This window comes from Centroberyx affinis, unplaced genomic scaffold (genome assembly GCF_046629955.1).
Source record: "Centroberyx affinis isolate AG114_WGS23_722 - 3 ecotype Tasmania unplaced genomic scaffold, CSIRO-AGI_Caff_v1 ptg000489l_1, whole genome shotgun sequence".
Lineage (NCBI taxonomy): Eukaryota > Metazoa > Chordata > Actinopteri > Beryciformes > Berycidae > Centroberyx > Centroberyx affinis.
The window spans coordinates 52,800-75,245 of NW_027279143.1; the positions used below are offsets into that span (position 1 = coordinate 52,800).

At 41.1% G+C, this 22,446-nt stretch overlaps 2 protein-coding genes across 3 annotated transcripts in view; one reads left to right on the forward strand and one right to left on the reverse strand.

Moving 5' to 3' along the window:
* Positions 1 to 7,321: 7,321 nt before the first annotated feature.
* gdf15 (Growth differentiation factor-15) lies at positions 7,322 to 9,671 on the reverse strand. The gene is made up of 2 exons (XM_071517390.1): positions 9,293 to 9,671; positions 7,322 to 8,641 (listed from the first exon to the last, which is right to left on the reverse strand). Exons 1-2 carry the CDS (start codon positions 9,618 to 9,620, stop codon positions 7,866 to 7,868), a joined length of 1,104 nt encoding a protein of 367 aa, XP_071373491.1. The 5' UTR covers positions 9,621 to 9,671; the 3' UTR covers positions 7,322 to 7,865.
* Positions 9,672 to 20,382: 10,711 nt separating this feature from the next.
* The window catches only part of mast3a (microtubule associated serine/threonine kinase 3a), a 31,577-nt gene continuing 29,513 nt past the window's right edge, over positions 20,383 to 22,446 (forward strand). For both annotated transcript variants that reach the window (XM_071517391.1, XM_071517392.1), the window contains exon 1: positions 20,383 to 20,755. In XM_071517391.1, the coding sequence (XP_071373492.1) occupies positions 20,670 to 20,755 (86 nt within the window). In that variant the 5' untranslated portion in view covers positions 20,383 to 20,669. The remainder of the gene's footprint in view (positions 20,756 to 22,446) is intronic.

Consider the following 22,446-nt stretch of genomic DNA (forward strand, 5'->3'; position numbering starts at 1 on the left):
GGTTCAGTGCAAAGCATTCTCAAGGTAAATGACTCTGTATTGGATTTAATAGAGCAGAGGAAGTTCCAACTCATCAGTCATTACTGTATAAATGCAACTGAACACTTTGCTTATGTCTGGATCTCTGGCTCCACAGACAGCTGAAGACCTGTTGCTGCGTGTGTGTGTGTGTGTGTGTGTGTGTGTGTGTGTGTGTGTGTGTGTGTGTGTGTGTGTGTGTGTGTGTGTATGTGGAGAGGTGGTATTCTGTATTATTCCCCTGACTACATGACGTGGAGTTATACAGCTAAGCCTACACCTCCCTCTCCCCTGTGCCTGGATCGATGATTTAATGAATGAATGAATGAATCAGAGCAAAAAGTGTCTGCATGCGTACCTGCGTGTCCATACTTGTCCGTGTCACTGCAGTGGGAATTAGACTTTTACACGACAACACAGCAGCCCAGGAAAGAGCTGCATGCACAACAACAATACAAACATCATGTAGCCTATATGCCTTGCAGACACATTTAAAAAAAAAAAAAAAAACCCAACCTGCAAATGCAAAAGAAAGAAACGAAAGATCTCAAGCTTTTGTTTTTCACCTACAGCCACCCAAAGCCACACCCAAAATTCGTTCTTTTTGTTTGTTTTTAGCGTTACAGGCACTGAAAGCACAATGGACCTAGTAATGCTGTTTCACCTGCCATTCAGAAGAGTGAAATTTGGCTGTACAGTAACCATGGCAACCATTGAAAAAGACGGGGGGAACTCCAGGGCAGGTGGAGGGAGGGAGTCTGCGCGCGGGATTATTCTCTTATTGCCGAATAAGCCTTGGAGGAAAAAAGCCTTGAAGTTGAGCCTGTTTGAAACGGCCTGGTAAAACGAGGAGAAACACATGTCGCGGAGGATTCCTGCATCCAGTCGTCCTCCGCCAGATATTGTTCCTGTTTATCTTATGTAAACACGCCGCAGCGGCAGGAACGGCAGAGCAGCAGAGAACATCTCAGAGGCATGAGCGAGGCGAGCCTGTGGAAGAGAGGAGCGCCGCTGTTTCACTTCACTTAATCACTGGCCCGCTGGTTTCCCTTTCCTTGATTATTTTTAATGCTAAACCAAATTGAACAACAACACCAACCACGGATGGATGGTGCTGATTTCATGTATGTCTGACCCTATATGTAGTAGATTTAGGCTAAAGCTTTTTTGTTGACATGTAGACACTGACCTTTGACATGTGAGATATTTTCTGATTTCTGACCGAAGTTGCCATTTTGCATTTTGGAAAGGTATTTACTGTAAGATCCATTGTCTTGTGTCTGGTCACCCTGGTGAAGGTTTTCTTCCAAATAATGTACCAATAATTTATAACAATATATATTTACAACAACATCCATCAACCTCCAAGAATAGCTGAATTTGTTCCTTCCAAACCACATTGTTCACACATAAGCCTACTAATAAGAATATTAAGGATGTGCAGTAGGTATTTCATACAGTGTAATATATGCACATACAAGAGCCAAATATGGATTACAATCAAACAAGGAAATTGTAGCCTCACTTTCTTTGGCTCAGTATAGAGCACCAGAGAACCACTGAGTGATATATGGACTCACCAATGGTTCTTCAAGACAGTGACTAAACATTCAAACAGTGATGGTTCAAAGCACCTTTCTCCCCACAAAAAAGCCTCTGAGGAATCATAATTTTCTGAATTATGCAGCATGGAGACAGTGGAAATTGTAAAGAAAAGGAAATGCAACAGGTTGACATGGTGTGTTCTGTGTTTGGGGAGTGAAATAGACAGCAGGGGGAGGTATAGGTCCTGTTGAACCAGATACTGACCTGGAACCAGCAACGCTGCAAGCCCAATTCTGCTTAATGTTTGTGTGTAAGTGTGTGCAACAGCTTGATTTTAACAGTGTCATTACATTATCTTACAACACTTATTAATGTTGCCATAGAGGCATCCAGATGCAAGATAGCAGTACTTTGACTTTAGACTTTATCTTTCTGTTCATATGTATGTGTGTGTTTTTCCTTATAACTGGCTGAAGGACAACTACTTGTATATTTGCAGCTCACAAAGCCTTGCCAGTAAATGCATGATGTGCAAATGTATAAATGTGAGAGAAATTTAAATGTGACTGTGAGACATGAATTTTGACCAACTTCCCTCCTCTTCTGAATGCAATGTCACGCAATTAGCAGGAAGTTTCCATGCAGATAATGATACGTGAAAAATATATAGGCTATATATATCATTGCACAAGTCTGAAGTGAATAAATTACCTTTGGGTAGATTTGTGATTTTCAGCTAGAGAAATTCAGTAATAATAAAAATAATAATTTTGCCAATTTAACCTTCTAAACACAAAGAATTTTAGATTTAGGATTGGAATTTATAATTAGTGATTTTATCCTATACATTATCCAAATAGGTAAGGTACACTAAAGCCATAATTAATATATGTGTTCTGATTGACAAGTGATCTAGTGATTCATGAGACTTGAATTTCAACACTAATTCTCCTGTCAGCAGCTGCTTGTGTTGACAACAGGGCTTTTACAGGAAACTATAGTTTCACCGTTTTCATTGCCAAGTTTCACGGTTTCAGAAAAAAGGGAACTTCAAAGTTGCATGTGAGAGATTAAAGACAACTAAATGACTTTGCTCCAAGGACTCAGACCTTGACACAGAGCGCCAGAGCCTTGTTTGGTAAGATCACAGTTTTTGATTGATCTACACTTTGTGACTAAATTGCTATTGAAACAACCCTCAACATAGAAAATGGCCAAATGATTGACTTGGCCTGCGTGATTATTTACAGCATTTCCTGGAGTGTATTGTGAATTTTGATCTGTTTTGTGAAAATGTTCAGTAAAACTTTATTGCAGACTGGTAGCAAGAAGCGAACAACAGTTTTAATTTGTTGTCTTTTTCAAATGGAAAACAATGTGTATTAACAAGTGAGAATGGTAAAAAAAAAAAAAAAAAATTGCCTAAGCTTTCTATACAATAATGAGATTTTTACTAATTTCTAATAAATAATTAATCAATATATTTTTTTTATTAGTTTATTTGATAGGGACAGTACAATTAACATAATTACACTTCACAGTTGAAATATAACAGATGTATGCACATGGAGTTTACTGCTAATTTCCATTCAGTCCCTATAGGCTTTTAAATAGACTACAACTATCTAAAATGTATTGTACAGGCTAATAAAAGTACAGAAATTTAAATAAATATCATAAAATATGCACCATATAGTATCTTGAGCAATATCAAACAGTTCAATCCTTCTACTTTCACCTTTACAGACCATGACTGTCAATGCAACTTGTAACGGCACAATCTGTGTCGTTACAAACTCCGGCTCCTCTACAGGTCTGGCTGTGGGTCTGACCTTCTTCTTTCTGCTGCTTGGGATGGCAGCCGGCCTGGCTGTGTACACACAGCGGAGGAAACTCAGGAATATGTTGCAGCTTGGACGTGAAAGTAGCCAGAAAAAGGAAGACCAGACACAGGCACCACAAGACTCCCATCAGTACACCAGCATGATTAGAACACAGTCTATAGGACAGACCCCTATCTATGAAAACCTTCAAACTGCTGGCCACAATAGAACCGTGATGGACATGGACAGGTAAGATATACTCAATTAAAATGTCTATTGATGTTAATTTGGAATAAAGGGCTATTTGGTACAGTGCAGTGTAAATCCAAGTGTCTGGTCAATGGGCACAAACCATTTAGAGGAGACTGTGAGTCTCAGTCTAAATGCTTATGAAACTACAGTAGACAGAAGAGCGGAAATAGATTAAGGAACACTGAGTGTGGTTGATTTCCCCATTTTGCACAATACTGTTGTAATATTTGCCTCCAATTTTGGCCCATATCTAACGTTGCCCTCCTCGCTGTTGTTTCATATGATTTAAAATATATCAATCCAATTCCCCGACTGGTGACTCAGCGGTGGAGTTTTTCTGTGACCCGGAGCAGAATATCACCAGCTGGATAAAGGGACTCCACACAGTCCACATCATATTTGCCTTGTGGCGTCACTGTGTAAAACCCTTCTTCACTGGTTATGAGAAGTGTTGAGAAGTCTGGCGTAACTTTTCAGGGAAACACGTTCTGATATGGATAATCTGCACTTATTGTCTCTCCCTAGGTCACCCAGTGAACCTGAAGAGGATTTGTACTTGCAGTGTGATTCACCAGATGACGCAATATACAGCAACGACCCGGCCTGCAGCCTTGCCATACTCCCAGACACCCAAGGAGAAGAAGATGACCTGTATATTATGCCAGATGCTTTGTAAGACAAACTGTATTAATATCAGAGTCTTTTCAGTCCCTTTATGCCATGAGCCATCTTTTATTAGATTAAGGTGAAGGTTGGACTGGAAGACACCACAGAGCTTTTTGATACAGCTGAGCTGCAAGCACAAAACTATACTATTGTCTTTGTGGCGTATGTACATTCAATATAAATTATACATTTATAGACATGTTGTGCTACAATTATTACTCCTAAACTATAAAGTTATATATGAAATTATGTGTGTAAATTATAGTTCAGGAGGGGTGAAAGAAGGTGACATACACTTTGTACAATCACTATGAAATGCACTCCTTCTGTCAACTCTAGATTTAAGGGAGGAATAAAGGAACATTACAGTTTTCTTCACAAGCATGGCCCTTTCATTCATGTTGGTTGTTGTATTTGGTATGTGTTTGACACAGTTCATTTATGGTCATACTGGACATACAGTAGTAGTCAGCACATCTTATCAGCAGTTCGAGGTGACCAGTTCTCTGGGTAGATCATATTCCTTTTTCTGACTTTCTCTGAATGCGTATGGAATTGCTGATAAGTTGCTTTGACTTGGAACTTCCGCTTTTGTCCAGAAATAGAGAAAAGATGAGTGAACATCTGAATGAACTGCAGTTTATCCAGTGTATCCAGTGAAGTCATGCATGCATGCAGATTCTACACTTATCTGACTCTCTACAGTCATGACTGAATTCCACAATCAGAAAGAAATAGATGTTTGTTTTGCAAATTGCAGTAATTTATGAAATACTGAAATTAGCGAAATTATGTTCTTTAAAATGTTGTTTCAAGAACTAATGAAGTGCAATGCAAATGATGCACTTCATCTTAATTGTGGCGCTGGATCCAAATGCCAGTTCACCGAATGCAGGCTGATTCTTTTCTCCCTGCTAAAATGATAGATATGCCATGGGTTGCTTATGAGCTGAAGATGAGAGAGAAAGAACATGATGCTGAACGAGAAAATAAATATAAATGAACCTATGTATACAGCCTAAATTGCCTTCAAGAGTATTTTGCCATGAAGAGACATTTTGTTCTGGACAAAAGAAGTTGGGAGCCTGTTGATCAAGCTCAAATATAACCTAGGGATAATTCCATCCACCCTGTTTTCTCAAAATTATTAGATGAATCCCTATAGCTAATAAGACATATATACATTTATATACAGTATATAGGAATATGGTATATATTTCTATACGTGTATATAGGAATAGGTAGAGAAAAAAAACATAAAAAAAGAGAATATGATGCTTGAGCGCACAAAGGCTAAATTACATGAAGGATACTAAACCATCAAGTGTTCCTCTGGGAACTAAAGGTCAAGTCCACTTTATATGGTTATTAAAAGTAGTTCATCAATATTTCAAAAGAGACATACTGAAAGGGAATTAATATCCTTCTACCTTATTGCATCGATGCCATTCAGATTTATTGTTCCATAGAGAGAGAGACTCAGAAAAAGCTTAGACTGAACACAAACGCTTTGTCCAAACATTACAGTCTAATAACTGACTGTGTGCTATTCTGGAGTGAGGCAATGGGTAATGGTATTGAGGGATGGGCTGAGTGTTGGTGGAGGTTTGCAGACCATGACTTCTCCTTTTTCTTTGTTTTCATTGTTTACCTTGTTTACTGTCATCCCGGACTTGATTTTGGTAATAGCAGCGGTTTCTAGGCAGGCTGTTTGATTTGCATGCCACTAGGATTAAAACCAGGAGACAGCTAAACAACAGAGGCCAAAGAGTTCAGGCTGTCTATCTGTGATTACACACAGAAGGGCTTGATAAATATTGTCCCTAATTCTATTATACTTGTATACTTTGGGTGTTACTGCAACGCAGGACCTTTCAGAATTTAAGATTGAGGACATTTACATCAGTCCCGGTTGTGTAATAACTGAGGATGTCATCCTTGACACAAAGAAACAAATGGGTAGTAACGGGACAAAAACAAAGAAATGAATGAGCAGTTACTGGACACAGGTGTACGTTTACCATATGAAAAGTGTAATTACAGTAAGCATTTGTGTCTCCAGCCAAAGATTAATTGCCTATTTATTCAGTTTCCTATTTATTCAATCTTCCAGGGTCACTTGATATGCCCCACCCTTTAATACATCTACTTTATTAATGGTAAAACAACATATGCTCATACTTCGCCGTGACCTTTATCCATCCAGAGATAAAAACTATAAATTGCTCATTAGGGGTGGTGGTGGTGTTACTTTGCAGAATATTGAATATATAACTGGAAATATTTTAGAGGAGCTTGCTACCCATTTCCGCTTTGATTTAAAAAAAAATCCTCTCCCATCGCTCACTAAATAATATCATGGCACTATAGTAATTACTACTATAGTCAAAACCACTGAACAGCATATTGGCTTCTTTTTTACTTTTCTCTGTGAGCTCTTTTTTGTGATGTTAATTCATTATATTTTCTTGTCGTAGATAAAACAAAGATACGGCGACCATACTTATCGTATTATATCTCACATTAGTATTTGTTCTTTTTCTAATAACTTATCTCAACAGCATTGAAAAGCAATTATTACAGACACAATCTTTGATAATCTGCAATGAAAATGCATTTACAGTGCCGTCGTTGATATGTAATCTGAACAGTCCTGAGTTTACACAGCAGGCAGCTGTCTTTTCTCTCTCTTACTAATTCCCCTTTTCCTTGTCATAGTAAACTAATAATTATGTTAGTTTTGTCCTCTAGGTCACTGACTCCTGGCAAGGCCATGGTGAAAGTAGCTGCAAGGTCACAGCTGGGAGATATAAGTTATCATATCTTAACATGCTGACTCTGGCACGCCCTAACCTTGGGAATCTATTGCACTAGGTGATTTAATGTAAAGCTGAAATGGCTGTATTTCAGTGGTTAGCACTGTGCGTCAAAGCACTTGTACTATTTCTGTGGATAAATGACAAATATGAGATTGTATCAGGCACATAAGTTTATTATGAAATGTACATGTTGCCCATGTGTTCAACTGCAACAATTCAGCATGAATAAAGCAGAACATTTATTCATGTGTTCACATAATTACTGAAATGTATAAGACGGTACAAACTTATAATATTTTTAACAAAATGTCTTAACATTGAAAACAATACAGTGCGTTAAAGCTGCATAATAAATGAAAAAAAATACAACATAGAGTACTAAATATTATACTGTAACATAAAACAACAAAAAACACAAATATAAGTTTAATCTTAAATATAACTTACAATAAATAACTATAAAGGAACAGATCTACTGCTTGATCTACAATACAAAACAGTCACAAACACAGTCAGTGGCTCTGTGCAACTTGCACATGCATGCACTAATGGCTGATTGGAATTTTAATTTAGCTAACCACTGAAAACAATGACAGTAATGCTGCTAATCAGGTGTAACAAAATATTCTCATCTCCTTAAGGACACAATCCTTTTTCTGTTTCACCACGTAACATATTATTTTATCTGGCGGCTTTGCTTGCGACTTATTCGTGGCCTTGCCTGGTCTTGCCCCGGAGCGACTCAGGCACAGTGGCATTTACTGACAATCAAGTCGTTGAAGGGCGTCAGCTTCAACTTTCCCTTACTGTCGTAATGCATGAGGACCATGGGCTCATAGGCTGCAGGCACGCAGCAGGGGCGCGGTGTCCCTCCTCTGGTCATCTGGTACAGCCGAGACTTCACCTGTGTGTGCATGCTGGCCGGCTTGTAGTTGTGGGGGCAGGTGCCATCGCAGAAGTGCATGGTGTAGGCGGTCGGGGCCACCACCCAGTCCGACCAGCCGATGTCTTTGAACGACACGCTGACAGACTTGCGGCAGCACCAGCCTTGCTCGTCGCAGTTGTCTTCTCTGTTGGAGCGAGGCTGCCTCCTCCTCCTGGGCTGCAGGAGGCCTAGCTCCAGAGCAACGCTTGGATTTGCACTAGGCTCATGACTTCTACCCACAACCAGCCCCACATCCACAACCAGCGACTGACCACCATCACTCCTCCACTTCTCCACCTCAGGACTGATGTCCAAAGTCAGATCTTGAGTGCTTGAGACATTTGCATGGGCTACAGTGTCTATGTGTCTCCATGCAGGAGTGTTCATTGGCTTCATCCCGTTGACTTTGACTCGAATCTCTTGTCTTATCTCAGGCTGAGTGGGCGTGGGTTTATCTAAAATCTGTCTGGAAATCTTCAGCTCTGCCCGAGCTAATGTCAGCTCAGTCTGGATTTTCGGGTTCTTGTGGAAAACAGCTCTGTACCATTGTATGCGTTGTCCTGCCTTGCTCCGAAGCACTTTTACCGGCTCCACTAAAAAGAGAAAGACAAAAAGAAAGAAAGCGGTCATGACTGGCAACATTTGGTTAGGACTTCATTTTGTGCATTTAGGAAGCATCATGGTGTGAAATAATGGAGAATAAAACTGTAGAAAACAAGAAATGATAGTGGAATTTGAAAATAATAATCATCCGAATCATGAAGCCATTTAAAAAAATTATCTGGCCAATGAGTGATTGATTACACATAAAAACCCCAAAACAAAGCTTAACAGCTTCTACAAGGTGTGCCTACCATTCTCATGACGTCTAAAAGCTTGTTTGGAATGTGTTTGTTTTGTTTACTAGACCGTTTGATGGCTGCAGATTCTAATTCCAACGATTTCACATGAGTTTAACCTCTTCATAGTTAACTTCCATGAAGCCAGATAATTCTTATCTTTAGCTAGAGCATGAACAATAATGGCAAAAGTATTTATAGCCAAACCAGTGCTATCGCTTTTGTCTGCATCTGCAAAGGTAAACTCACACTACAAGATTTTTTAAAACTAATTAAGCGTCCCACTCCCGGTCAAACTTTCCAGATGGACTTTTCAGTGCTTTAAAGTTGTATGTGATGATGGCTAATTTAGGGCTAAATCTCCTCCTGCAGCATGGTGTGGCTCTGATCTAACACACATCTCACCTGTAGCTGGGAGGAGCACAACGGACATTGTGGAATCCCAGGATTCCCTGATCGGCTGGCTGGAATTTCCTCTCAGCTCCCTCAGTTTCTCCCTGTACAGCTCATACATCTTCCTCAAATCCTGATGCGAAGCCTTCTCAGTTGGCCTGGGTTCTCTGTCCATGCCCAGTGAGCTCAGGATCCCCGTCTTCACTGCCTCCAGGAGCAGGAGCCTCTGGCTGTCCTCTCCGTCCACATCAGGCGTGTCTTCATGGGCCGTGGGAGGCCGGCCCTCCGCTGGGCCGCAGAGGGAGATAAGAAGGAGCGTGGAGAGGAGAAAGTGCAGCATGGTGAGCCTGCCAGGTAGGTCTGCTTTCTGAGTGGTGGAGCTCACTGGATGGGGTTTGTCCATGTTATGAATGAAATTCTTGACATGCTTTCATTTATAGAGCTTCTGTGTTGCCACACCCCTGCTGGGTCAGGTGAGCAGCACTCCTTTGATGGATTACAGGTCGTCATAATGATTATGTTGCAAGGTTTTGTAGCATTGTGTTATGTGTTCACAACATGTAAATTATGAAACGAGAAATGTGCTGTCCTGTACTGCTGCTGAGTGAAAAGGGCACCATGTATATAACTGGCATGAGAAGATTACATGCACAACAACCTGAATACAAATATATGATAATGAGCAAATTAACTGCAGCATAGATTTTATGTTTTCAGCATTTGGCGTGACAAAGCCAAAACTCAAAGTCACCTTCACCACTAGCAGTGGAAATGACTGAGCATAATGCTTAAGAGACAGATTGTGAAATTGTAAGATTTTTCTGTTTTATTAGATAACACACAGTGACAGCTAAGATGGGAGAGAGGCTGACATGCAATAAAGAGATTGCTGGAAATTATCAAGTGACGTCATGAATACATGGTGTGCACCTCCACCAGGATGGTTATGCGTCACTTGATCAAATACTGACCATATGTCTTACAGTGACCAGTTGGAAGGGAACAATGGGTAATTACATCCTCCAGATTTAATAATGGCAATGTGATAGTTTATTGATCCCTATAACGGGCTGCCTGTTTTCCCTGGTCAGAGGTCAGGAGCAGCTCAGAGCAGCTGGTAGGGATTCAGCGTCTTGCTCAAAGACACTTGGTTGATGGGCCATCTCTTTAACTGCAAGGCCATCATGTTACCAAAGTTAGCAAGCTATTAATGTCAATCTATAGTCCCAAGCATGAGGGGTGAACAGCCCAACCTTCCTTTAAAAGATTTAGTGACAGTACACAGCAGTGATTCTCAAACATTTTCATATCAAGGACCCCTAATTTAGTGCACATTAGGGCCATGGACCCCCATTTGATGAGATTTTGTCTCTCGGACCCAAATCTGAGAATATTTTTTATTGTTAGATATGATTTTGTCCAGAATCTCTTGACTATCTGTACTGTAGGTAGAGAGATAACAGTGGAACTATGATCAAAATAGTAATTTTTCTACATTTTCTAATCGTGTTAACTTCTTGTCAATGAAATAATGGTGAAGTTTAACAATTCATCAATTTGCTGGAGACCCCCTGGAACCCCCTCAAGGGCCCCTGGTGGTCCCCGGACCCCACGTTGAGAACCACTGATAAGCAGTATATAAAGACAAGAAAGGGAGGAGAGAGTGATTTGTCTGCATGCGATCAGACAGGATTTGAGTCCATGAAGCCATCTTCATTAGAGATGGAGACGAGCGATCTCCCGACAGGCTGACCAACCAGCATGCACCCCTACCTTCATGTTTATATAGTTGTGTCATCATGATCCTCCTAAAACCAGCCGTAACCTGACTGAAAAAGAAGCGTCTCATGGTTGGAAACATAGAAAAACAAACAAAGCAGTTAGCCTGTTATCTACATGAGAATGGTCTCGAGTGTCAGTTACAAGGGAAAATTATCTCACTCTGTTGTTACTGTAATCACATCATCACTGATGTAATGAGCATGCCAAATCTAATATGGAGCCGTCTGTGAGTGTGATCAACGTTTATTATGGTTACAATATACATTTGAAAGACGTCTATTCTCAGCATCTACTATCCTTCCAGTGGGGTAAAAGGTGGCGACAGCATTCCTTCTCTTCCAGTAGCGTTTGTTATGACAGACTAAACAGCTAAAAATAGGCCACAATAGCTTCTTTCCATCTGCTCAGTGGATCTTTGCCAAACAGTTTACAGCACAGTGCATGATATGAAAGTCCCCTGTCTTCCATACTTCTATCCACTATCAGTAAATAGGGTCAGTACACTACATGGTTACAGTATATAATGAAGTGCCCCCACCCAATGACGTGTCTCCATGCATGTGTGACTGACCTTATTCTTTTCACCTGAAGGCTTTCCCAGCTATCGCTCACTGATAAAGAGAGATTCCCCCTCTTCATATGGCCTGTGATAGCTGCAAGGCAGTGCTTTCATGGATGCTTTTTTGCCAAATAGTGAGCTTGCAAATTATAAGGCTCTGTCTGGGTGGAGTGCAGTTCTGACAAATTGAGCATAACCCCAACTAACCCTAACTTAAAAAGTTTAAAAAAATAATGATAATAATAATTCCAAGCTCGCAATATAAACTGTGAAGGAGGAAAATGCTCAAATCAAATCCATGGGAACTTGGGTTTGATTTGAGTTTGGTTTTGAGAATGAGGCAAGTGTAACTGTATTCAAATACTTAATTTGGTCAGTCTTTACTGAACTGATTTGCTGCTGTTATTGAGTATGAGTATTATTAGTAGTGGATTTATTATACTGTAATTACATTTATATTTTCTGAGCCAGAGACTAATGTCTTAGGCTGGAGACACAGGAGGTTCAATGGTTATTTTATTGAGACACACAAATGAGAGTGTGTCTTAGAAGAAGGTTTCCATTATGTTTTGAATATTAAGAGCAATAACTAAAATCAGAGAAACATTCATGTTCACATACTATATGTTCTCTTGCATATATCAGTCAATATATTCAATGTGACAAAAAGCCACAACAGAAGATCTCAAAACTATGAATAACTTACTGAACCAAGTAAAAGTATTTCATGGCATGAAGAAGACACTGCCCAAGTGACAAAAGGTGACAGCGTTGTACCTTTTTTTGAGAGTGTGGAGTGCGTGAATTTCTGAGCAGTGAGTCACTTAGGTGATGAAACAATCATGTGCTCTGCCAGGTGATCCTACCTGGAGGGCTGGAAGTGTGTGAAAGGTGTAGAGTGATTCATGCAAACTGGCACTGTTGTTCACATTCACATTCTCGTGTAAGACTCTCCTCTCTTTCTCTTTTGTTCTTTCCATCTCTTTCACTGTGTGCGTGTGTGTGAAAGAAAGAGAGGGGGGGGAAAAGACAGAGAAAACAACGGGCCGACACATTTTGTCATCGTGAGAAAGAGAAGTTGCTATTTTTGAGAGCCACAGGAGCAATGCAACAGTTTCGTCATATGAGCTGGTAAAAGACAGACATGTTGGCTGCTAGAAAGATTCAGCATTAGTGAGAGATAGAGGTGTTGGCTTCTTCCCATTGATAGCACATTTCCCTTAGTGGTAGCCACCTCAGGGAAACAGTGCACTGTGTGTGTGTGTGTGTGTGTGTGTGTGTGTGTGTGTGTGTGTGTGTGTGCGCGCATTCATACATGCATGCATATGTACTCACATCCCCATGTGTGTGCCTGTACATATGTGTGTTCAATGAGTGGCATCCCAACAGGAGGTAAGGTGGGGAAATCAGTCCCTCTCACACACTCCCTATGCATCTGTGTGTGTGTGTGTGTGTGTGTGTGTGTGTGTGTGTGTGTGTGTGTGCCTCAGGATACTCAGAATAGACTGTTAATACAGGAAACTGTGGGAGGAAACTATGTTGCGCTAAATAAAAATGTGCATAAACTATCATCATGGAAGAACCACCAATCTATCAATCAAAACTCAATAATATTTTCAGAAAAGCATTAATTTATATATTTTTTTCCCTTTCCTATCCTCATGTAACTTACAATGATGTATACCATGATTTTATGTCAAAAAGATTTTTAGATTCTTAGATTCTGCATACAAAAAGGTGGGGAAACTGACTTCAGGGTTTAGGTGTGTTTACCCTCCACTACATCTCTGGATGTACCATTCATTCATTTATTCATGCATTCATTCATTCATTTTTCTCTACCCGCTTATTCCGATTCAGATTCACAGGGGGGTGGAGGCTGTCCCAGCATGCATAGGTGGAAAGCAGGGAAACACCTTGGACAGGTCTCCTGTCAATAGCAGGACCAACACAGATAGACACAAAGCTCTGTGGCCCCCTCTAGTGGCACTGAAGCTACTGTGCGCCATTTAATCAGCTAAGCAGGGTTACTTGGAGTCAGGAGGAGGATGGTGAAACAGCTGCTAGATGCCGATCTGGGGTCAGTGTTAAAATTTCCATCCCAGAACTATTGGAGTTGGGATGAAGAGGCTGATGTCTAGTCAGCATACAAGAGACATCCCTTCTTTTTCAGAAGTTCAATTAAAGGCCAAATGGGTGAATGTAATGGGCTGTGTGGGCATTGCATGTACAGAGAATTTCATTCTGTGTCAGATTGTTTTTTCCAAGAACTGATTTCATTTGTGTTGCCAGTTTATTTTATTCTTTACTTCTCTGCACCAATTCGCAGAAAATAGCATGAAATCCTGACTGGCTGGATACTGTCAGGGAACTGGGAGCTAACTTTGGGTTTTCTTTGCCTTTCAGCCTCACAGCGGGATAAAAGAGGAGAGACAGAAGTTAAGTACAGAAAGAGAACAGAAATGACTGAAAAAGAAAGTAGACAGAAAAAAAGAGGAAGAGACACTTTCATGCCTGATTGGTCCCACTAATGAGCAGGGATCATTTGAAGATGACCTACCCCGAATCGCTCGGAGAGCATGAAAAGAGGACAAATGCAGATTTTCCATTCTGTGCCTTCCAAGCTCCGAACTCCATCGGTCTGACTGGGAGCAAAACCTACTGAATATTTATGACGAAGAAGGAAATGGATATTGATGAGGACGGGCATCTCGGTTCACGAAAGATATCTCAGTTTGCAAATTGCTCACACTCAAACAAAGAAAAATGAGTCATAAAAAAAATTGCAGCAGACAATAAATACTTCAACTGTCTTCCTTGTCACATTGAGGTGAGCACTTCCTTGTAAGATCATGAGGAAGCTGATTATGATCTTAGTCTCCCTTTGCTGTCATGTCTGTTGATGAGAAAAGATTATGATAAGGTGCAAAGGAAAGACACCATGGTGATAAGAAATACAAAAACAGTGATCCGCAGTACAATTGACTGACAGTGGATTTGGATGCATTGGTTGAAACAGAGGACATGCAGAGAAAAGCCATTACTGATGTTTGTATAATAAGCACATAGCTGCATACACTGCTTGAATGCACAATTATACACTTGGATTAACCTGAATCAAATCTTGCAATTGTATCTAACTAGCCTGGAGTTACTCTGAAAGAGCAGGTCTGACATTATGAGAATAAAATGTATTAATTGGACAGGACTGCTCTTCTTTGGCTGACTGACTGAGTTTTCAGTCCAAGATGTTTCAAACAAACAGTGAAATCCAACAGAGAACAAGGGAGAATTCACGCTCTCCGGCTTACATAAATGGACATGTGACACCGCAGGACAAGACACCAACCATTGTTGCATGGAAAAACATCATGGTACCATTGGGTGACAGGCACAGATCAATTACACCGTCATGCCGCTTCAATGCAAGGCACAATTGTTCCCTCTGCTCTCTGTTGAGGTTTTATTCCACCAGACAAACACTGTGTTATTTTACATGAGGGGTGAACGGTAGATGAACTGTGCTTTACTCTACTGTACAGCCAAGCACGCTGCATGTACCGTAACATATGGAGGAACAAGTGGAGTGCATATGTTGGGGAGGGCACAGTGCAGTGAGGGCACATGTGTCTGTGGTGAGACTCGCTCAGCTGTGCCTTTACAGTGGCACACCACTCCTGAATAGTACAGTGCAAAGTTAACCATATGGGTTTGTCAAGAAGCTCAATTAGATCAATTTCACTGCTATTTCATTCACTGAAATGTAAAACAGTAAGAGGATAGATATGAATGACTATTCTAATCAGTGAATTTTACTCTCCCTATTGTTATCTTTCTACAGTATAGACGCATAAACGAAAAAAAAATCTCATATGGAGAAGGAAGGGACAGAGCCTTTATCATATGGGGGCTGTCATCTAAAGCAGTACTTCTCAATGTGGGGTCCAGGGACCACCAGGGGTCCTTGGGGGGTTTCCAGGGGGTCCCCAGCAAACAGATGAATTGTTAATCTTCACCATTATTTAATTTATAAGAAACTAAGCCAATTAAAGAATGTAGAAGAATGACTATTTTGATCATAATGGCACTAATATCTCTCTATACATACAATACAGATGGAATTCTGGACAAAATCATATCTGACAATAAAAATATTCTCAGATTTGGGTCTGAGAGAAAAAGTCTCATCAAATTCATAGCTCTAATGTGCACTAAATTAGTGGTTGATATGAAAAAGGTTGAGGATCACTGATCTAAAGTGCATGGATCTGGGGGTGCTTGAGCTGAAAATGCCTATAGTAATGTACAGTAATGCCAATACAGTGTAGCAGCAAAACACATGGTTCACAGAATTTCAATGAGTGGGGAAGTTCAGCACACACACACAGTTCCCTGCTTATTGAATGAACACCTCGCAGGTTGGGCTATGTGTGCCCCCCTTCCTCCTCCTCCTCCTCTTCTCTCCCTCTACCCCCTCTCCTTTCCCGATCAGGTGATCATCAGGCTAAAGTCACCACCTTTTTTGGGGTGTGGAGGGGGGGGGGGGCGGTCGTGCTGTCAAGGGAGGAGGAGGAGAAGGAGGAGAAGGAGGAGGTGAGGCTGTGGAGGCTGCAGAGAGTCGGACTCCACGCTGCTGGGGAGGACAGGGCGCAGTATGGGCTGACTGACAGGGAGTCGCTTGGGTTGTGTTTTTTTTTTTTATTGTCCTCAATGATGGATGAGCCGAATATCCTGAGACGTCGCGGTCTGCAGGTAAATGAGCGCTTGAATATTCAAATTGCGGCTTGTAACGACAGCGCATGGCTTGGATAGCCGCCGTTGTTTCCAGGCAAACGCGTTGATAGGATCCAATGGCAAACGATGCACAAGCTTTGAGGGAAACTGAGATTTGAAAATGGCATCACGACCAGGGATTTCTCCAGGTTTTGTTCTGGGTGTAGCTGTCTTGGGGTATTTGTAGTATTTGTAGTCTGTAGTATGTTTTTCCATTTACCCTTGAAAGCAAATACGGTTTATTTTGTTTATTCCTGCCGCTGGTGATGTGACATCGTTTATAAATGGTTATGATGTCTACTGAACATTTTTCAGCATGAATGGTGTCCATGCATTTGAGTAGGCGGTGGCACTATCATGATGAGCGCATGAACAGGCTGCCCACTGTAGCAATTATGGCACCTAATGCTTTTTCATGAATGTAATCCTATCTATATGTAAAACACACCTAACCTTACGTTTATTACTGAACTCCTCAGAAGTGCTTTGGTGAATCTGGTTGCCTTGGTGATAGCACCCTAGGGTTCCTGAATGACTGACAGGAACATCCCTGTAATCATCTGTGTGTCGTGTTTATCATGAGGAATGGTCAGAATGAAGTGTTGTTTTTCCTAATTCATTCATGTGCATCTTCTAGGTGGAGATTAAGTAGTGAAAGCTGCTTCCCCAGTGTTTCCCCGTCCATTATGAAAAGAGCTGCTGTTGGCTTTGTGTTGATACACACATGTCCAAACTGGGTGTTTCCATTCAATTACAGTGATTGGTTCCCTTTTAACCTGCAATTTAGATCTTAGTGCAGTCCTGTGATTATGCTGATGATGAACATGATGATTATGGTGAAATGATTCAGGTTTGCAGAAGCAGCTTTCGTGTCTCCCTAAATACCGCGGCAAAACCAAGACACAATGAGGTGTTATGTTCATGGAGTAATGTTCCACATAAGGATGTCTTCATGTAGCTGGTGTTGAAACGTAAAGCACTATGACCTTACCAGTAAATAGATTTTAAGTACCCATTGATTTAAAAGACAAACTAGGAGTGATGCCTGATTCTCTCTGCATGGATTCCCCTGCTTAAACACCCAAGACTCACCTTGTTAGGAAATGTAACTGTTGAAGAGATTCATCAATCACTTGTTTGAAATGGACTGTTCTCAGAAAAGGTGTGCATTTGAATGGAGAGGTGCAGGTAGCCTTTAAATGAATTGCAGCACAAGCTCTGCCAGTCTAAATGCCATCTTAATTCTCCCTCCATTGACCGTCCTTCAAATTGTGATTAGGAAGCACAGATTTGCAGTTGCCTGGGCTGAAAAGCAGTATGGGCTTTCAGTCCCAGCATGCAGCCCTCAGCACTAAATGCCTGTGAATACGAAGACCCACTTGACACACAAGAAACTAGGCCATACTGTAGCTAATGATATTTACGCTGCACAGAAAGGAAGATAAGGAGGAGTGATGGAGAGAGGGATAATCACTGAAAAACTGCATCTGAAAAACCTGCTGTAGCCTTGGCTTTTCTTACATCTTATGAATGTGAAGGTCTGTTTAAGATATACAAATACCTTCCAGTTTCACTCTATAGAGAGGAGGCAATCTGCATAATTGCTTGTATTTTCATCACCACGGAAACCTACGACAGTATTGTCAAAAACCAGAACAGAACTCTCCCCTGACAAGGAGAAGATAATGATTTGGAAATTAGGCCTCTTGTCGAACAGCAGACACCTGTCTCTGCTCAAACAGCGATGCCTGACATCTGCATATCAAAGCAATGTTTCTGTTGCCATGAAAACAGCAATATGTTTTTCTTTTAGCCTGCTTAATTAAATCTTTCCTTTTTCTTCCATTCCAGAAAGAGCTGAGTCTTCCACGCAGGGGAAATGTGTAAGTGTTATCAATTGACTCATTTGGTGCTCTGTCACAGTCTTTCTCTTTTTTGGCCCCTTAACCCTAACCCTATAACACACACACACACACACACACACACATACACCACTCCAACCAGACCAACCAGGTGTTATTTGTCACTTGTCAGCTTTGGTGCATGCTAGCAATATGTCACAGCAGCAGCAGACATTTACTTGGCACTTTCCTGAGAGGCAAGACCATCTGAAGCTGCCTGAGAGCCTCACCGCTCAGACAGGTTTTACAAGAGACAGAGAGAGACAGGCTGCAATATACTCTGACATGAAAACAAAGGAAGAGTCATGCAGACAATCAGCACAGGATGAGAGATAAAAACTCACCCCATGCTTTTTGGTAGAAATTTATGAATACGCAATGCGGTCTGTCATTCATGTTGGATGAATATCTGAATCAATCTTTCCCATCTGGCTACAGTAAAATTGATAATCCAGTGTCCACTGGGTCGTCAATGTGTTTTTGACGGATGTGAGCTGTAGCTGAGCAAGCAAAACGGCTCTTACAGGATACCGCATGCCGTTGTTTTTGCCACAATATTTTTTTTTCCATGAATCATTTTCCCCCTCCATGTCTGAGCAGCATAAATAATTGGTGGGTGATTAATTTGAATTCACGCCGTAGTGGCAGCTGGCGTCAAGTCTTGTCAATAGGGGAGTGACACAACTGAGCAGTACGAGTGAATTTACTTGTGGGTTCGCTCCTTAAGCAGGAAGGAGGTGTTCCAGGAAAAAAAACAAAATCAATGTCATTACTGACTCAAGTTGTTGTGGGGTTTTCCCTGATTCTAGTTGGTTTCACTGAGACGGAAACAATATGACAAGAGATACTAACAGCAGATCATGGATTAAAGACTTACTGGTTTCAGAATCTCATGGACACACAATGAGTTTAAAAATGTTTGTGTTGGTCACCTATTTGTTTCCCTGCCAGTCAAGGTGTTCAAGACAAAACAAGGGGTGAATTTTCATTTTAGGCATGTTATGTTGGAGGGCAGTGTTGATGTGAACTAAAACTGGGTAGAAAATCTAAAATGGTAGTAGATATTCTTTGTATCTTGATGGTGGTGGCCACTTAAAGTTGAGAAGCTCCCCAGTTGCCTCTGTGGAGTTAGAAGATGTAAGATGCACGGGTTACTAAAGATACATACATGGTTTCTCTAAGGAATCACTATAATATTTCTATAGTGTGTCTGTGATACTCAATAGTGAGTTTATAGTGACCTTATTGCTTTGCTGTGACATTTGTATAGTAGCCAATTAAAATGTTTTATAGGATTACTATGTTTTTTGTGTTTGACAGAAATATAACTAGGTCTATATAGCTATGGTACACCATATGGTATATGGTACACCATATAGCTACTGTGTATATAAATTGTTATATATGCCTGCTTATTTGAAGTAATTCATTTGAATTTGATCACAAACAATGATATTGGCTAGGTAAAAATTAAGAAAACAGTTTGAGCTCCTATGGCCTACTGTCTGGTCCTTGAAAGCCATGTAAACCTTGAGGACCATATCGTCACATGAAGACAACATTCCCGAATGACAACTTCCTCTATCAGCGGCGTTACCACTCTGCTGCCTTCACGTGCTCCTCGTAGGCTCCTACGTACGAACTGGAACTGGTAAATAGGACTTGGCACGCAAGTGTCTTTGGTCGGAGATAATAACATAATATACCCAGTAATAAAATGACTTTTTTGGTCGCTGTTATATTCTTTTTTTGTTTTGTTCAAAATTTAAAATGCACATTAATTGTTGTTTTAATTTGTGCATTAGCCAAAATTTGATTATATATCAATAGGCATACCATCTATTACTGACACAGTTTCAATGCTCTCAGCCCACTAAACGTCACATCTCGGGTATCATAAAAAATACCAAATTCGCCCAGTCATATTTACCTTTCTGTTGGGACGTTCGTCGTTCTCCTCGTAACGCCGATATTTCCGACAGTGCCTGAAGGCAGCACTAGTCCCTCCTCTTTCCGACGTGCTGCTGACACGGTTACGCGGCGCTGTTGCTGGAAACTTTGTATCACTTTTTGTGTTTTGGCGAAGGTATCGCTCGGTAATGTCGTATCCTGCGGAAGACGGAGCGTCCCGGTAATTTTGTTGTTGATAGGGAGACGAAACGGAGCGGGCATGGCTGCCGCAGTCGCTCACTGCCCAACTGCTGCGCCGTGGGTCTGGGGTCAGTTTGTACCAACCCTGAATGGAGTTTCTGGTTTCGTACACTGCGTACTGGCCTACCTCCAGTAACTCCAGAGGAAAGACTGTTTTAGGATGATGCTCCGACTATAGAAGATAATTTACGTGTCTGGATTGACTTTTTCGGTCACCATCATCATGTCTGACCAAAATTACTATTGGACCGTCTTGCCGAGCTACAAAACTAGTTTCGTGACTGGGGCCATGATGAAAAGATCCAAAAGGTAAAGGCAATGTATTTTTAACAGATTTTTCTGAATGTGTCTCTCCCACCCGCCCCGAAGGGAATCGATACAATCTTGACTAAACTGATGCAAAGCGCATAGGCTCCGTCTGTTTTGTCTCCAGTTGTCATCAGCTCTCCACTGAGCCGTGCCATTCATTGCCTGACAAACAGCAATTTGTTGGACATTTATGTTGAGCTATTTGATTCACAGCACACACGCACACACACACACACAGCCCGCTGCGTTTTATAGCGTTATATTGCAGCTCAGACTGATGTGCCGTTGTGGTTTCTGTAGGAATAGCCTACAGTATGTGTCGGATACATCCGCCCTAGTTTTTTGTTTCCGACAGAAACGTGGCCATTGTAGAGTGTTGTGGGGGCAGACTGCATTGTCTAGCAGTGCTGCCAGCTGTCGCATATAGAGACAGAAAGTCCCGATGCTGATCGATACACTGATCTGGTTAGTGACTGTAGATAAGCACACACTGTTGGACGTGATTACAGCGACATAAAAGTCTGTGCCTTTATTGATTAGGTAAATGTAATCAGCCTTGACGAAAAAATCACTGTAATGTGCCTGTAATTTTCCTGCAAGGACTTACAGTGTGTCTGTGTTACTCAATAGTGACTTCATAGTGACTGTATCATAGTTAATGACATTTTATCTCCTATGGTATCAATACAATATTCCTATAGGGAATAGTAGTTTTGCTGTGATACTTGTACTGTATCATTCTAAAATGTACTATAGTTTTTATAAGGGGCATATTCCATTGCTGATCAATATATGAATTGGTTACTCATAAGCGCTTAACACTGGTAAGTTTTGGAAATGATCTTAAAAGAAAAACAATCCCCTCATATATTGAGATAAATGTAATTTACATCATTTTCTATTGTAGGATGCTAAAGAAATCCTCTGGAATATCCATTTGACAGATCAAACTATCCACTTCTCTATATAGGCTGGGGTCAGGTATCGGCTCTAGAGTCATGCTAACACTGTGGCCATGTTACTCATTCAACACACCATGACTTAATGAATAAATGTAGCCCTTGACTACCAACAGACCGCAGCAGCGTGCCGACCCGCCTCAGTGGCCAGTATTCATCACGCAACCTGGCTCTCTGCAAAGTCCCTACAAACCACTTTTGTTCCTCCAAAACTTGAATAGCCTTATCACTGCTATGTGTTGATAAAGCTGTCACGTGGTCCTGGTGTGATACAGTGATGCTTTGATGCCATTTTGCCCAGGCTGCCTTCTCCCAGTGAGAGAAAAGGGTGTCTGTTTATTTATTTTCTGATAAGAACAAAATGGCATTCTGAAAGTGTTTTTCCGTGGTGGGAGCGCTGTAGATGTTTTGACGCTTCAGTCAAGCAGTTATTGGCTCTCACTCCTCTCTTGTTACTGTGCAGTCTCTGCCAGTTTGAGTCTTTTTGGGTTGGGGGCCATATACTGTGTGAATCTGCCTCAGCGCCGACCCAGAAATGTCAGACTTGGTTGTCGTCTGAGCTCCTCAATTATTTTAGGTCACTGCCAGAGAGAGACAGCATTGATATCACCAGGAAGAACATCAGTAGCAGAGAGCAGGATGGCAGCAGACCAGGCTTATGGGGGATGCAACAACAAACCGACAAGGAGTCCCAATTCTATTCTGTGAATCAAGACTTAAATATAGAGCCAG

Coding starts and splice junctions, on each gene's coding strand:
- gdf15 (XM_071517390.1), bottom strand. CDS start 9,620: ATGCTGCACTTTCTCCTCTCCACGCTCCTTCTTATCTCCCTCTGCGGC. Junction 8,642..9,292: donor TGTGCTCCTCCCAGCTACAG/GTGAGATGTGTG, acceptor TTCTCTTTTTAG/TGGAGCCGGTAAAAGTGCTT.